General features: G+C 44.7%; 1 protein-coding gene across 2 annotated transcripts; it reads left to right on the forward strand.

Moving 5' to 3' along the window:
• Positions 1-1,139: 1,139 nt before the first annotated feature.
• DYNLL1 (dynein light chain LC8-type 1) lies at positions 1,140-15,583 on the forward strand. 2 transcript variants are annotated; one of them, XM_042962739.1, is made up of 3 exons: positions 1,140-1,164; positions 13,449-13,586; positions 15,158-15,583. In XM_042962739.1, the coding sequence occupies exons 2-3, from the start codon at positions 13,455-13,457 to the stop codon at positions 15,293-15,295; spliced, it is 270 nt and encodes an 89-aa protein (XP_042818673.1). In that variant the 5' UTR covers positions 1,140-1,164; positions 13,449-13,454; the 3' UTR covers positions 15,296-15,583. The 2 variants fall into 2 exon arrangements, with proteins under 2 accessions (XP_042818673.1, XP_042818674.1); XM_042962740.1 differs by lacking the exon at positions 1,140-1,164 and adding an exon at positions 13,101-13,249.
• The last annotated feature ends 1,098 nt before the right edge of the window (positions 15,584-16,681 follow it).

The raw sequence follows: 16,681 nt of genomic DNA on the forward strand, positions 1-16,681 counted from the left end.
ATAGGCCCTTATAAGAGAGACCTCAGGAAGATCCCCCTACTCCTTCCACCATGTGAGGACACAGGGACAGCCGGCTATAAACCAGGAAGTGGGCTCTCACCAGAACCCAACTGTGTCAGCATCCTGATCTTGGACTTCCAGCCTCCAGAACTGTGAGAAATGAATTTTGGTTGTTTAGAAGCCATCCAGGTTCTGGTGTTCTGTTATGGCAGCCCAAGCAGACTGAAACAGGAGTCCCAGACATGGAGATGGTTTTTAGAGCCAGGAAAATAGAGACTATGAGAAGTGGCCCAAAGAGTGAGACCCAAAGAGTGAGACTCCTTCCTTCAGAGGTCAGGGACAAGGGGTGGAACAAATAGGTGAAGCTGAGGAGCACCCAGGGAGATAAGAGAACTGTCAGAGTCCAGGGGGTCCTGGAACCTAAGCAAAGAATGAACTTCAGAAAGAAAGAAAGCAGGAGCGCCTGGGTGGCTCAGTCAGTTGAGCCTCTGACTTCGGCTCAGGTCATGATCTCGTGGTCTGTGGGTTCGAGCCCCGCGTCGGGCTCCGTGCTGACAGCTCAGAGCCTGGAGCCTGCTTCAGATTCTGTGTCTCCCTCACTCTCTGCCCCTCCCCTGCTCATGCTCTGTCTCTGTCAAAAAAAAAAAAAAAAAAATTAAAATTAAAAAAAAAAAAGAAAGGAAGAAAGCAACTGTGACGAATACATCAATGAAAATGCTAAGAACGAGTCACCAGATTTAGCACATGGCAGTCACTGGGCACCTTGATGAGCCGTTTTGGTGCAATAAATGGAGGAGACAATGGACAATGGCAGATGGCTCAGTCCTTTCAGGTTGCTATAACAAAATACCACTCACTGGGTGGCATGTAAACAACCAAAATTCATTTCTCATAGTTCCGAATAGGAGATATTGAGAGAATAATCCTCCAGCCTTATCCGCGGTTTCACTTTCCACCATCTCTGTTACCCGCGGTCTCAGTTACCCACGGTTAACTGAGGTCTGGAAGCAGATGATCCTCCTTCTAACTATACTCAGAAGGTCACTAGTAGCCTAACACTGTGTCACAATGCCTGTGCCATCACCTCAATTCATCCCATCACGTAGGCACTTTATCATATTATCCTCTCACATCGTCACAAGAAGGGGAGTCCAGTACAATAAGGTATTTTGAGAGAGATCATATTGACACAACTTTTACTACAGTATATTGTTATAATTGTTCTATTTTATTATTGTTGTTAATTGTTAGCAGAGTCATTGTTGTTAATCTCTTACTCTGCCTGATTAAGAAATTAAACTTTATCATAGGCATGTCCGTATCGTAAAAACATAGTATATATCTAGGATTCGGTAGCATCTGCAGTTTCAGGCATCCACTGGGGTCTTGGAATGCATCCCCCACAGATAAGGGGGGACTAATTATATAGGTAACTCTTTGGAGCTGAATGGGATGGTAGCTAGAGGAGAATGTATAGTTAAGAGAAAGGCATTTATGAAAGATGGAGAATGCTGCAGGATGTGTGTACACTAATAGGAATAATCTAGTAGATGGGAGAAATTAAATGATGCAGAATTTGACCAAGTAGCAATCACAGGAGTGAGAGAAGATGGGCTCAGTACCAGGGAGATGACTTTAGATAGGAGCACTCATGGTTCATGCCTGGTACCTGGAGGGGAGGCAGTACGTGCATACACCTGAGCGTGGGCAGGTGGAAATGGTGGGAATGTAGGGAAGTTAATTAAAAGAATGAAGCAGATTTATACGTCATGACATGGAAAACTCAGAAGCACCCCATTTTGGTAAAAAGAAGAAAAAAGGCTATTAAATACGTTTTTAAAAATCTAACTTTAACAGCTGTTATCTTTGAATTGCAAGATTACCAGGAATGTTCTTTTCCAGATTCTAAATTGCTGCGGTGTTTGACTTTCATACAATGAGTACCTATTGCTTCTGAAAGTAGAATAAAACAAAGATTATTTTTAACTTTGAAGGATGTTCATCAGAACAAAGCATTGTTACAATGCTGAGGAATTGAAACAACCCGAGTGTTCAATGATAAGAGCTTGTTTCAAAAAGTTATGGATGGAAAATAGTTATGGATGGATTATTGAGGATCTATGAAAAATTATGTTGTAGAAGTCTTCCAAGGGCATAAATAGCCTTTCAGAGTGAATGGTGGCCTCAGGACAGTCCATGTGTCTTCACCAGGCTCACAAGATGCCAAAGGTCTGGCTGCTGCCCCCTCTTCCAGCCTCATGTCTCCCACTCCCCAGATCGCTGCTCTGTAGCCATGTTGGCCTTCCTTCAGTTGCCAGTCTCCTTCGAGCCTTCAGGCCTTTGACTGTGCTATTCCTTCCACCCGAGAAGCTTCTGTACATCCCCTTCTGCACGTTCCTGTTCCTTTAGATTGCTCCTCAACTGTGACTTCCCAGGAAAGCCTTCCTTGCCTCCCAGGCTTGGTCACAGCCCTCATTAACAGAACTCATACTAGCCTACCTTCTCCGTCTTTGCATTTGTCACAACTACACTCACATTATCACACGCATCTTGTTCGACGCCCGCCTCCTCCACGTATAAAATGTGAACACCATTAGGATGGAGTGATATCTGACTTACTTCCTTTCATGTCCCTAGTGCCTAGATGGGAAACTTGTACAAATAGGTATTTAATAAGTATCTGTTGAAAAAAGTGAATAAATGACTAAGGGCACGACAGGAACTCTCAATGTTTATCCTTTAAATGGCCAAAGCACTTAGGAAAAATTAATAGAGCGTCTCTTGGGCAGGTGCCTAGGGATATACATCTTTATACCTAGCACCTACCTTAGGGCCTGGCCCATGTTAAAAGCTCAGATAATGTGACTAGCTGAATAAGCATAACGTCTTCCATCTTCAAGTACTTCTCCCTCAGTGGTGATCTCATCCAGTCCCATGGCTTTAAATGTCATCTATAAGCTGATGACTCCCCAAATTATAGCACCAGCCTGGACCTCTTCCCAGAACTTATATATCCAACTACTTATTTATCCAACTCTCCACTTATATATCCAACTACTTACTTATCCAACTCTCCACTTGGAATGTCTAATAGGCATCTCAAACTTAACATGGCCAAAACAACTTTTTGTTCCTGATTTGGCCAGCCTTCCCCAACCCAATCTATTCTTCTGGTTGCTTAAGCCACAAGTCTTAGAGTCATGCTTGACTCCTCTCTTCCCTCACACCTTGCATTCAATTAATCAGCAAATCTGTCAGCTCCACCCTCAGAATACATCCAGAAGTCAACCACCTCTCATCCTAACTCCTGCCTGGTTCAAGCCATCTGATGTCTGGCCTCTCTGCCTCCACTGGCTTCTGTACACTCTATCCTCCACCCAGTAGCCAGGTCATCAAATCTTGGCTCAAATTGCACCTTATCAGAGAGTCCTTCCCAGAAACCTCTATTTAAAATAAGACTCCTGGGGCGCCTGGGTGGCTTAGTCGGTTGAGCATCCGACTTTGGCTGAGGTCATGATCTCACTGTTCCCTAGTTTGAGCCCCGCGTCGGGCTCTGTGCTGACAGCTCAGAGCCTGGAGCCTGCTTTGGATTCTGTGTCTCCCTCTCTCTCTCTGCCCCTCCCCCACTCATGCTCTGTCTCTGTCTCAGAAATAAATAAACATTTAAAAAAATAAATAAAATAAGACTCCTCATCCTGTCACCCTTGGTTCTCTTGTTCTACTATATTATCATCCATTGCACTTATCAGGGTATGACGTATTTTTGCTTGTTTATTATCTTTATTCTCCTGTTAGAATATAAGTTCCATGAAGAAGGGACTTTGTCCATTTTGTTCTCTTGTACATTCCTAATAGGGTTCTGGTCACCAATCACTATATATGGGGAGGATGTTTTCCCTCACACCAACAAGCAATTCTCTGGACACCAGCTGGATGTTCTGTAGTTCAACTCAATTCTGACACTATCTACTTGGAGATAGCATTAGAACCCACAGGTTAAGGGCTCAGTCCTCTTAAGACTGCCGCACCCGCCCCACTTCAGAAGCCAGTCTCAAGCCCAGGTTGTTACCTGTACTTCTGACTAACTGGCTATAAATCAGAGATTTCCACGCCCCTCTCCTTGGGTTTGATTAATTTGCTCAAGCAACTCGCAGAAACCAGAGAAACATTTTATTTACTAGATCACCAGTTTATTATGAAAGGATATAACTCAGGAACAGCCAGATGGATGAGACACATAGGGCAAGGTATGGGGAGAGGGCTCAGAGCTTCCATGCCCTCTCCCGGCATGCCATTCTCCCTGCATCTCCACGTGTTCACCAACCCAGAAACTCTCCAAACCCTGTCCTTCTAGGGTTTTATGGAGGCTTCATAACATAGGCACGATTGACTAAATCACTGCCCATCAGTGATTGAACTCAATTTCCAGCCCCTCACCCCTCCCCTGGAGGTCAGAGTGGAGCTGAAAGTTCCAACCTTCTGATCACGTGGTTGGCTCCACTGGCAATCAACTCTCCTTAAGTACTTTCCAAAAGTCACTTTATTAACATAAACAGTAGAGAAGGACTTATTATGATAACAAGACACCCATTTCACCCATTTCAGGAACTGAGACTAGAGACCAAATGTCATGACAAAAATGCTGCCATAGAGATGCAAACTGATTATTTGCAAATAAAATGACAGAATAGCTGAGATTTGTTTAAAAAGAAAAAAAAAAAAGCTGCTGCCATTTCTGTAACTGCTCAGGAAATTCCAAGATTTTGGGAGCTGTGAGCCAGGAACCTGGGTGAAAGATATATTTATATATTATTTATTTATATATATAAAAATATACATATATATAATTTATATATTATATATATACATATTTCTCATTATAAATCACAATATCATAATCCTCAGCACCCTGAACAATGACTGACATCTAGTTCTCTCAAAAATCTCTCAGCAGTCAGGAATGAAGGTCTGAATGAACTCTTGAGTTCTGGAGAATCAACTTTTCTCCCAGTCAGTGAAAAAGAATGCAGATGCCAGAAATCAGATACCAGCTACCTGTCCCTTTGTCTGGGCCCTAGAATAATTGAGATTTAACTCAGGCCACTTTGCATAGAATTAAAGAGTAACACTGAGGTCACTAGTGAGTCAGAGGGGGCTGTTAGCTCCTAGAGCAAACCTAGGTCCAGCTTCTTAGTGTTCTCTGGAGGGAACCTGTTCTGTAATTGTTGGATGTCTCATCCTTTCATCCGTAGTAGGCCTACCTGCCTTGTCTTTACACGGGGCTGTGAGTTTGGGATTTGTGACATTTGGACTCAGTCTAGGTTGTTTAGAACAATAGTTCTCAACTGGGGCCGTGTCACCCACCAGGGGACTTTTGGTGCTGTCTACAGACATTTTTGGTTGACAGTGGGTATGAAGTGCACTTGGCATCCAGTAGGTAGAGGCTATGGATGCTGATAACATCCTCCAATGCACAGGATGGCCCCCTAACAAAAAACTTTCTGGTCCAAAATGTTAGTGGAAAAATCCTGGTTTAGGGTAACAATGATAATTGGTAGCTGGCATTGTTGACTTCTGCCGTGTGCCAAGTCTTGCACTGTCTACTTTACACACACCATCTCAATCTCCAAATTGTTCCTAAGAAACAAGGACTATTGCAATCCCCATTTTACAAATGAGAAAACTGAAGCTCAGAGAGGTGGACTTACCTAAGATTACACACCTTAGAAAGGGTAGAGGAGGTTGAGGTGGGCTACTAGGCTTCTCTGGCTGGATGTTCCTGAATTTATCTGCTGCCACCATGGACAGGAGACTGAACAGTAAGCCTTCAGAGGGGTCTGTCCACTCAGTCAAGGCTTGGCTATTGGCCAGAGAGGAGATTTTTCTTCCCTGAGTTGTCCTAGCCTGCATGGCCTCACTCTCCCTGCACTGCAGTACAGTACTTGGCTCTAAAGCTCAGTTCCCCTGCCAGCCCCAGGCTAGTGCCAGCCCTTCTCCATGGGGAAGAAGCTTCTGGATTCAAACCTAGGCCTTATCCACTCTCCCATGAAGCCCATCCTTTCTGGGCAGGAGTCCTTGAATCAACTCTGGGGGCTGTAAGGCCATATCTCACATGTCCTTTCAGGTAGGGAGGGCTAGGGCTGCTAGGTTGGTGACAGAACTGATCCAAGAAAGGGCTTGAGGTCCCAGAAAACCTCAGAAAGTAATCGCTGCACAGGACTGGGGACGGTGTAATCCTGGACCAGTGGCGAGTGGAGGTGGAGCAGGTAGTCACCCTTTCTAGCCTGTTTGTGTGAGGGTAGAGCTCCAAGCCCTGCAAGGAATCCCCCAACCTGCTTATGAACAATCCCAAAGGGCTTTCTGAAGGCCCTGGGAAAGTGTGGTGGCTAAAATACAAAGGTAGTTTTTCCAGAGAAGATCAAGACAGTCAAGGATCAATCTAGGGTCAAGTGTGAGAGGAAGCAATGCTGAATCAGTTTGAAATATCCATCCCTTCCATCCATCCATCCATCCATCCATCCAACATATATGTAGGGGACTTCTGCCAGGAGCCAGGGATGCTTAAAAGTCTCCAGGAACACCCATCAGCTCATTTTGTCTGGGGAGGTGGGACAGCTCAGAGGTTCCATCTATCATATGTGACTGTGGAGTCAGACCCAGCTCTTTTATTTCTGAGCAGGGTGACTTCTGGCAAGGGACCTCACCTCTCTGACCCTCTTTCCTCCTATGTGTAATGGAGAGACCAGCAGTTCTTGATATCCTTGTCATAGAGTTGTGAAAACTCGGTGAGACAATGTGTCCCAAATGCCTGGCATATAGTAGGGTCTCAATACACAACAGCAATAGCTACCTGTTTTTGTTTTTGTTTTTGTTTTTTTTTTTGGACCTTGGTTAGGTCTTTAGACACTTTATTTATTTATTTATTTATTTATTTATTTAAATGTTTACTTAGAGGGGGAGAGAGAGCAAGCAAGCATGAGCAGGGAAGGGGAAGGGAGAGAGGGAGAGAATCACAAGCAGGCTCCACGCTGTCTGCAGAGCCTGACTAGGGGCTTGATCTCACCAACCATGAGATCATGACCTGAAATCAAGAGTCAAGAGTTGAACACTTAACTGACTGAGCTACCTCTGTATGAATTATTTAATACAATCCTTACCACCACCTTATCATGAAGGTATTAACTCCATTTAAAAATCGGGAACGTGCCCCTCTAGAGGTTAACTAACTTGCAGGAGGATGCACAACTTAGGTTTTTCCTAGGCAGATCTGTCTGATCCCAAAGCCTATGTTTGTAGAAATTTTGCCTCCTGCTAATTGTGATTTCCCATGGTAGGAATATAAAATGCATGTTTTCAGGTTTAGAAGGTTTTTCAAGCAAATTTAGCACCTAGAAGTGGAGTAGAGTGAGTTGCCCAGACTGGTGAAGCTCTGGAACGCCAGGTGGGCCAATTCAGTGGGATCTGGTGAGGGAATTGTGACATTCATTCCAGGAGTTTGGGTTATTCTAGGGCAATTGTTCTTTATCTTCCGTGGGTTCTAAATCCCTTCATGCATCTGATGGAAACTATAGATCCTCTCGCTGGAAAATGCCTGTGAGCACAACACACATTTTGTGCATAATTCTAGGGGGATTGTAAAACCCAACCATGGACCCCTTCTAAGAACCCTCCTCCACTAGGGCAGCACATCCCAAGTGTGGGACCATATCACTAGTGGTCTCCAAGATCAGTTAAGCAATATGAGGACAAAATGTTTTATATTCAAATATTTATTTTATAGTTACTTACCTTACATTTATAACAAATGAGACTGGTTTTCCATTTATGGTCATAACATACATTTGCCTTTTAAAACATACTTATTTAAGAAAATAAAAGTTTAATTAAAGAAAAATATGGAATAAATAGTAGTAGAGGTAGGGTGCAGGTTTGGCAAAAATCATGAAGGATGATTTCGGAAACTTCTCTGAGGTTTCTATTTGGTGGCGTCATAGTGGTTTTACTCTGGTGTCATCTGAACTTCCAGAGGACCCTGGAAATGACCTATTCTCAGGCTTTCTAAATCTGATCAGATGGTTCTGATCAAACAAGAATGTGGTTTGTTGAGTCTCTGCTATAATGAGTTGTCCCCTTCCTGCTGCCAATCAAAACTACACCAGATATCATCTTTGTGGGGCTCTACGTGTAGGCATTTTGGTGCTATATCCATTCATTTATTCAGCATTCATTTAGCAAACATTATGTGCCAATTAGCAAGCATACACCACACTCCACTCACTCCCAGAAAATATAAAATCCTCAGCACCCAAGGACAAGCCAGTCTGTATGATGTGACAGAATACCAGATTTGGAGTCAGACCAGGTTCCATAAGTAGCTCGCTATGTAATCATGAGCAGGTCCCTTTACTTCTGTAGTATCTTTTTTCCTGACACAGTTTTTCCCCTCACCCCCAACACTAAGTACTTATTTTTCCATACCAATTCTTCAATTCTCCAACATCAACTGGGTGTCCAACAATTCAATTCTGACACTGACTTCCAGAGTTAGCACAGACCCCACAGGCTAAGGGCTCAGTCCCATAAGACTGCCCCCACTTCAGGTGTCCCTGCCCATGGGCTTCCCAGGCTACCTTCACTTCACCCAGGAGACTAAAAATTTGGGGATTCCCATGACAGCTTCTTCAGGTGTGATAATTCTCTAGAACAACTCACAAAATTCAAGAAAGCACTCTACTTACAGGAGCAGCCAAATGGAGGAGAAGTATATTGGGGGTGGGGGTATTGCAGATTTCCACGCCCTCTCCAGGGGCACCACCCTCACAGCACTTCAAGGTTTTGGAGCTTTTATGGAGATCTCATTATATAACATGGACACTGGAGATTCAATGTAATCTCCAGCCCCTCTCCCTTCCCAGGTGAGGAGATGGGGAGGGTCAGGGAAGGGGACATGACTGGGGTGGGAACAGAAAGTTTCAAACCTCTAATAACAGGGTTGGTTCCTCTTGTGACTAGCTATCTAGATATTTGAAGCTATCCAGCACCCTCCTCACAAAGAGTCACCTCATTGGCATCAACTCAGGTATCAGTAGTTAATAGGGGCTCATTATGAATAACAAAAGATGCTCTTATCACTCAGAAAATTCTAAGGGTATTTAGAGCTCTGTGTCAGGAATTCTAGACAAAGACTATATGTTTATATATTATACCTTCTCTGAGTCTCCTGAATACAAAAAGAGAGTATTCAACTAGATGAGAGGACCATAGGCCATATCTAGCCTGCACTGTATTTTATTTTATTTTTTAATGTATATTTTGAGAGAGAGTGAGCAGGGAATGGGCAGAGTGAGAGAATGAATCCCAAGCAGGCTCCATGCTGTCAGTATAGAGCCCAAAAAATATTAAAACATTTTTTTAAAAATATTTTTTAAAATTTTATTTTAGGGAGAGAGAGCACAAGTGAGGGAAAGGGGGAGGGGGAGAGAGAGAGAGAGAGAGAGAGAGAGAGACTGACTCCTAAGCAGGCTCATGCTGAGCCTGGAGCCCAAAGTGGAGCTCGATCCCATGACCCTGGGATTATGACCTGAGCCAAAATCAAGAGTGGGACGTTCAACTGACTGAGCCACCCAGGTACACTAAAAACAATATTTACCACAAAAATAATCCAGGTCTCTGATCTCTCTTGAAAATCAGAAGATTTAGCATCACTGGGGCAGCATTCCCAAATGGCAGTATCCGCCTCACACCTTTGAAAGGGTTTTTCTATTTGTCATAGTTCCTACCACTCCCACCTATCTCACCTCACTAAGAGTTAGTGGCTGGGCCCCTGCATTCTGAAGTCCCTTCAAACCCCAAACCTATGATACTAGAAGGTTTAGGTTACTATTGACTAGAAGCTCCTTGAGGATGGGAGTGTAACTGATTCTAGGCACATATTTGAAGCATCCTTACTGCACAGTACATTTCTCTGATAATTAGGGGATACCTCACTGTGGAATGAATAGATAGGAAATAAGAAATAACTCTGCAAAAGTAAGTGCTAAAGGAATGAAAAAGGCAGCAAGGTTTTTGGTTCCTAGAAACCTAGGAGTTTCTAGGGGTTAAGCATAGCCCAGGAAGGCAAGGGTCTCTGGTAGTACCCTACTTTCCAATTTAAAATAATTAGAGTCAAGAGCTGGTTGAGATGAGTGGTACAAACACAGGAGATGCTAGGGAAGGCAGGTGCCACAAATGGAGGGAAAGTTATAGGCATTTATTAAAGAAAATCCTACTCTCTGTTAGAAAACTTTAGGAACACCTGTGTGACTCAGTCGGCTAAATGTCCGGCTCTTGATTTAGGCTCAGGTCATGATCTTATGGTTTGTGGGATTGAGCCCCTAGTCAGACTCCTTGCTGACAGTGTGGAGCCTGCTTGGGATTCTCTCTCTTCCTCTCTCTTTCTCAAAATAAAAAAATAAACTTAAAAAAAAAATAAAATTTTAACATTATCCCATTTCAAACTCCTTATCTTCAAAGTTATAAATAAGAAAAAGGCAGATTGTCTACTCAGCTAACTATAATAACACTGAAGTTAAGAGAATGGATTTTAGGTCATCCAGACCTAGAACTTATTAACAATGTGACCTTGAGAAAATCAACTTCCTAATCTATTAAATGGGGATATAAGACCTGGTAATTTTAATTCCACACATATTTAATTCAATGCATACTATATATTCAATGCAGACATTGAATTAGATGCTGAAGATACAGCAGTGAACAAGACAGGGATGGAGAGACAATAACCAAGCAAATAAATACATGAGATAATTCTTCTGAAGGAATAAATGCAACAAGTACAATGGAGTAAAAATAAGCGTTGTAGAAAGTCACTGAAGCGTGGTGGTAGAGGGCAGGTAGAGATGGGATGTCAGGGAAGGTGGCATTTGGGCTGTAATCTAAATGAGCAAAGGGGGGTGCCTAGGTGGCTCAGTCAGCGAAGCGTCCGACTTCGGCTCAGGTCATGATCTCACGGTCCGTGGGTTTGAGCCCCGCATGGGGCTCCTGTGCTGACAGCTCAGAGCCCGGAGCCTGTTTCAGATTCTGTGTCTCCCTATCTCTCTGCCCCTCCCCAGCTTGTGCTCTCTCTCGCTTTCAAAAATAAATATTAAAAAAAAAAAAAAAAAAAGCAAAGAGGAAAACAGGAGGAAAGGGGTCCTAGGTCCAGCTGTTGTGAGGAATAACTGAGTGAATGAAAGCACTTGGTGGTAAACAACCACTCAATAAACAGTTGCTATTCTTATTATGGCATATACTTTACTCTCAGCTCCTTCTGTTCAAACAGAAGCTGGCCAAGCCATAGATCAGAGAGATAAATACATATATTTGAAAAAATATATAAGTGTGTGTGTGCGTGTGTATATATATACATATATACACACACACACACACACACATATATATGTATAAATATATATATATATATACAGGCCCCCAAGACAGTACAGGCTCTGGAATCATGAGATTCCACAGCTCTGAATCATGCACCCAAGTCAGGTAGAAGCAGCAACCCAGCCTCACCCCTATTTCCAGCCCAACTTCTTCCTCAGGAGCAACACCATACAGAATTATTTTAACTCCTGAGACTCATAATCCCTCCATTGGAAACCTGGAACTTGGAAAAGCCTCTTAATTTTACTTAATTGATACGCACATGTGATGCCTGAGGCGCTCATTATTCCCATCTGTTTCTCTTTGGAGTTATGTGCCTGTCTGGTCCAATTGTTTTAAGGGGTTCTGGGTTAATGAGAGTGAGTGGTCAAGAAGAAAAATGCAGAAATGTAAACAGAAAGCTTCTGGTTGCATGATGAGTCTGGTAACTTGCTTATTGAAGTTCAAAAACACATCATGGGCATTTAAGGGTTGGTCAAAATCTTGCTGGACTCTTGGGACAGTTCCATCAGCTGATAGTCTTTTATAAGATTCATTGAGCACCTAGTACATGTCAAACATTGTGTTGAAGAACTTTAAAGGCATTATTCCTTCAATATTCCCAACATGCCTATGAAGTGGTTTCCTTTTATATTTAGTCCCCCTTCACAGATAAGAAAACTGACATTCAAACAGCTAGTAAATAACAATGCTGGGATATAAATCCAGATCTGACCCTGCTCCCCAACCCTCCAAGACCTAGCTTTTTTAACCACATAGTGGTTGGTCTCCCAAAGCCAGAGGAAAATACCTCTGAGGGATGCCTTTCTATCCATTTGGGCACCTCCGCCCTGGAGAAAATCCTCAACCAAGAAACTCCCACACAGGAAAGACTGCCTCATCAAAGCAAGAAGCCCCACCCTAGACACACACACCTGGGATCAGCACTCCCAAATCCACCCAGATGGCCCCCTAGCCCCTTAAAGGAAGTCTCCATTGCCCAGCAGGATAAAGAAACCCTCTCCCATTCCTGAAGACCTCCCCACCTCCCTTGGCCCACTACCCCAAATTTCAGAAGAGGAACGGCTATAGAATTTGCAGGACCTACTGCAAAATGAAAATGTGGGATCCCTTGTTAAAAAAACAAACAAAAAAAAATCAATAATTTCAAGAATTCGAGAGTAGAGCATTAAACCAAACCCTGGGGCCCCTCTTCTCCGACTGCACTGGTCACTTGCTCATAAAGCCGGCCCTGCTTCAGAGATACACTTTCAATGAAGGGACTGGCTACCTCAGTCAGAATCCCCAAATCCTTGGGACCTGGGGTGGAGGTGAGACGTACGTAGGACACCCAACTTCCCAAGATATTCGAGAACACCTTCGCAAATTTGGGACAAACTTCGAAAATTTGAAGGCACTTCTCCCGGCTTGGGCACAAAGTCTCCTCGCACCCCTCTGGTCTCTGGGTGGTCCTTACGACCCCGCCCCAGCTCCACCTTCGGGGTGTGTGGGCCTCACCGCGTGCAGCCCATTGCCGGGGCAACCGACGCCGCGAGAGATGCATTGTGGTCCGCAACAAAATGCAGGAGAAAGATCCTGAGGGAACCATTGAGGTCATGGGCCAATGGGAGAGTCCTGGGGGCTGCGTCAAGCCAATGGGGACGTTCGATGGGGGGCGGGGCCGGCGGGAGCAGGGCGGGGCCTAGGCACTAGGCGGCGGCGGCTGGCGTGGGGCTCCTTAGATGCGCCACGGCTTCGGTAGCGACGGTAGCTTCAGCCGGCTGTGAGCGTCGCCAGCCCCTCCCCCAGGAGACCGTTGCAGTTGGCCACCCCCTGCTCCTCGGTGAGGGACTCGGGGGCTGCGGTCGGCTTCTTCGCCTGGTTACATCCCCCGACAGACTTCTCCCGCCGTTCGGTCCGCGCGGCCCGCGCTTTCTGAGAAGTGGGGTGGGGGGCGGGAGGAGCGGGCTGGGGGAGCTGGCGCCTCAGGCACAACCTGCACCCCAACTTCTTACCCCTTGCCGGGGCCTCGCCCCCCCCAGGTAACCATGTGTGACCGAAAGGCCGTGATCAAAAACGCCGACATGTCGGAGGAGATGCAACAGGACTCGGTGGAGTGTGCGACCCAGGCATTGGAGAAATACAACATAGAGAAGGACATTGCGGCCCATATTAAGAAGGTGAGGACGGAGTGCGGGCGGGGGGCTCGAGCCGTTTGCGCACAGCTGGGGCGAATCACAACTTAGTCCTTCTCCCCGATGCTGCGTCCCCAGGGCGCTTGGCAGAGGTCCTTGGAGGCACGCAGGGCAGCTCGGGTGTAGAGGATTCCAGAAAGGACGCAGATGAATTTTGCGCTCCTGATGAGAAGACCAGACCCTCGGCTCCTGAAGTTTTTTTATTACCCAGCTCGGCGGGGGGAAAGCGCCACCTAGCAACGGTTTCTAGGATCATGGAGCAGCGATTCCCCCTTCTGCAGGATTCCTGCGCGGAGGATCCATCTGGGTGTTCCGGAGGGGCGGGGGGGGGGGGGTGCTGCGTGGGTGTTTCCAGCCGGGCCGGAGGGGGATGTTGCCAGCCTTTCAGTGGGGAGTTTAGTCGGCAGTTGAGGGAAAGTGGGTGGTGGTGGTGGTGGTGGTTAGGGGGCTGGGGTGAGGGCTTGGTAAACAGCATTCTGTAGAAAGCTGGCAGGACTGCCAATTTCTCCGAGCTGTGTTTTCTGGAAGGGAAGGAAGCTGGCAGCCTAAGCCGTGGGAGGGTTCCCAGTTGAGAATAGGGAGATGAAAGACTTCAGATGGAACAGAAATACCTTTTTTGACCAACGCAGCAGTGCGTTCATCTAGCTTGTAAGAATGTTATACCAATAGGTCTGAAAGATGTTCATGCTGCATGCACTGTATAAGAGCCGACTTTTGTGTAACTCATCACAGAGACTTGTAAGAATTTTATAGACAAAGGTTAGCTTTGGTCCCTGCCCTACAGTCGCCTAAGTGAAGAAATCATCACGGGCGTTTTGCTCCTCAGAGCCCCTTTGGGTGAGGAAAACAGGGAAAGTTGTTTCTGCAATTTGCTGTCCTTGTGTACCAGGTGGTAGATGGGCACCATCAGGATAGATGTGGCAGAGAGGGCTACTGAAATTACAATTAAGGATAAAATCTGACCAGGTGGCTGTCGGATTCTGCTTCTAGCATCCTTTCTGTAGAAACAGTGGATTGCTGTGCCCCTTTCAAATTTTCACACAGTGGTTTAGATGTTAATTGAGGCTTTGCCCTTTTGGACATATTTTTGTTTTCATTGATACTGGAGCGCGCTAAGGAATGGGGTATTTTCAGCTAAATAGTGACCATTTTGGATTTTGTGGTGCATGACCTACAGAGGGATAATTTTGACTTGTTCTGTTTACACATGACTTGATAGACTGAAACTGTTATCACCTGCTGTTAATTAACAATATCATAAAAGATACGGAGGTGAAATTACCATGATAACAAAGCGCCCTTTGAGGCTGCCCTTTCTGCCTTTTACCTCCCCAACCCCCATTCTCAGCTTAGCTCAGACTGCAAGTATGTTTGCCTTAATGCACTATGTAGGCGACTTGGAGCTGGGGAACATTCTTTCATGCTAAGAATTTGCAGATGCTAACGTTCCTCCTTTCTGCCCCTACAGGCTCTACTTATCTAGGAGGCAAACTGACCTCTGGTTTAGCACTGAAATTCTAGTGTTCTCTTTTTCTTCCTCCCTCTCCCCCCACCAGGAGTTTGACAAGAAGTACAACCCCACCTGGCACTGCATCGTGGGGAGGAACTTCGGTAGTTATGTGACACATGAAACCAAACACTTCATCTACTTCTACCTGGGCCAAGTGGCCATTCTTCTGTTCAAATCTGGTTAATCGCATGGACTGTGTCACACACCCAGTGATCCATCCAAAAACAAGGACTGCAGCCTAAATTCCAAATACCAGAGACTGAAATCTTCAGCCTTGCCTAGGGGAACACCTCGATCTTTGAACCTTTATTGTGTTGTTTTGTACAGGGCATTCTCTGTACGAATTTGTTGTGGTTATAAAACAATTAGCAAAACAGCTTACATTTGTATTTATTTTCTATTCCATATCTCTATCCCATGTTTTTCCTCCTCAAAATCCATTCCTTTCAAAAATAAATCTGTTGGAGAAGTGTGTGTTAGTTACGATTTGTTCAAATCTAGGTTTCAAGATGGCGCATCACTTGATCTTGACTAGGTTAGTGGGAGTCAGTCTTCGAAGTTGGTTTCTGTGGGATTTAATAGACTGGCCTGTGCCTCGTGCTCTTGAGTCTTTCATCTCTCCCATCCTGCAGCTGTTCTGCATGGAAGACCTACTCAGAAGTGCATGTTGAGAAATACATGGCAGAGAAACTTTCGGATTAAATATTATGGCTAATCTGATAAATATTATCCTTAAGTGCTCATTTTGTTAAAAGATGTAGAATGTTCTGGACCTTGGGCCTTGGGAGGTGATGAATGAATGTGTAGAACTTCACCAAAGCTTTCTATGGCTGTAAAATAAGCCAATTACAAAGTTGAGCTAATGAGAAATTTTCTGGGGTGTGGGCTATCCGCGCCCCCCCCCCCCCCTTTTCCTGCCTTGTCCCAAAAGGACACTCAAGATTAAAAGTGGTCTTAAAAAGGAAAATGAAAGTTTCTGAGCAGCAGCCGTCCATGTGATTCTAATAAACTCTTTGCAGGAATTTAAACGTGTAAGCCTGCTGTGCTGTGCTTAACTAGCTGTACTTAGAAACCCCATTAACAATTAAATGTGAATTGAGGCTTTCATTAAAAGACCCAATTAAAGCTGTGGATAAGTAACTTTCATTAAAGGTTTCCTGCTATCAATTTTAAGAAGACTTAAGTCGTTTCTATGAAGAAAAACAAATATAGCAGACTTGACTTTTGTAGGTATAAAGGAAATATGCTGGAGGCTGAAACAACCCACGCTCATCTTGGGAAGTTGCAAGGAAGGTCCTGGCTTTCTGGTTTCCCTATATTTTCAGTGTTCACGTGAAGTCAGGCTTTTTATTTTACTTTGGATCTGTGAGATGCAATTAGGATTTCTGAGCAGCTGAGCTATTGCTAGCACAGAAGGGGAGGATAGAGTTGAGAGGACTCCAGCTTAAGAACAGCATTAGGTTGTAATATCTTTGGGAGATTATTATTACCAGAACTTGGCGTTTTAGGAATCGTAGTGAAATTGAGCTATGTTAGGATTGGGAAAGTTTCAGGGTAAAGAGGCAAACCA

Source organism: Panthera tigris, chromosome D3, assembly GCF_018350195.1.
Source record: "Panthera tigris isolate Pti1 chromosome D3, P.tigris_Pti1_mat1.1, whole genome shotgun sequence".
NCBI lineage: Eukaryota > Metazoa > Chordata > Mammalia > Carnivora > Felidae > Panthera > Panthera tigris.

Excerpts from the sequence above, each read along its gene's own strand:
- DYNLL1 (XM_042962739.1), top strand. The coding sequence starts at position 13,455 with ATGTGTGACCGAAAGGCCGTGATCAAAAACGCCGACATGTCGGAGGAG. Across the intron at positions 13,587-15,157 it reads TTGCGGCCCATATTAAGAAG|GAGTTTGACAAGAAGTACAA; the intron begins GTGAGGACGGAG and ends TCCCCCCACCAG.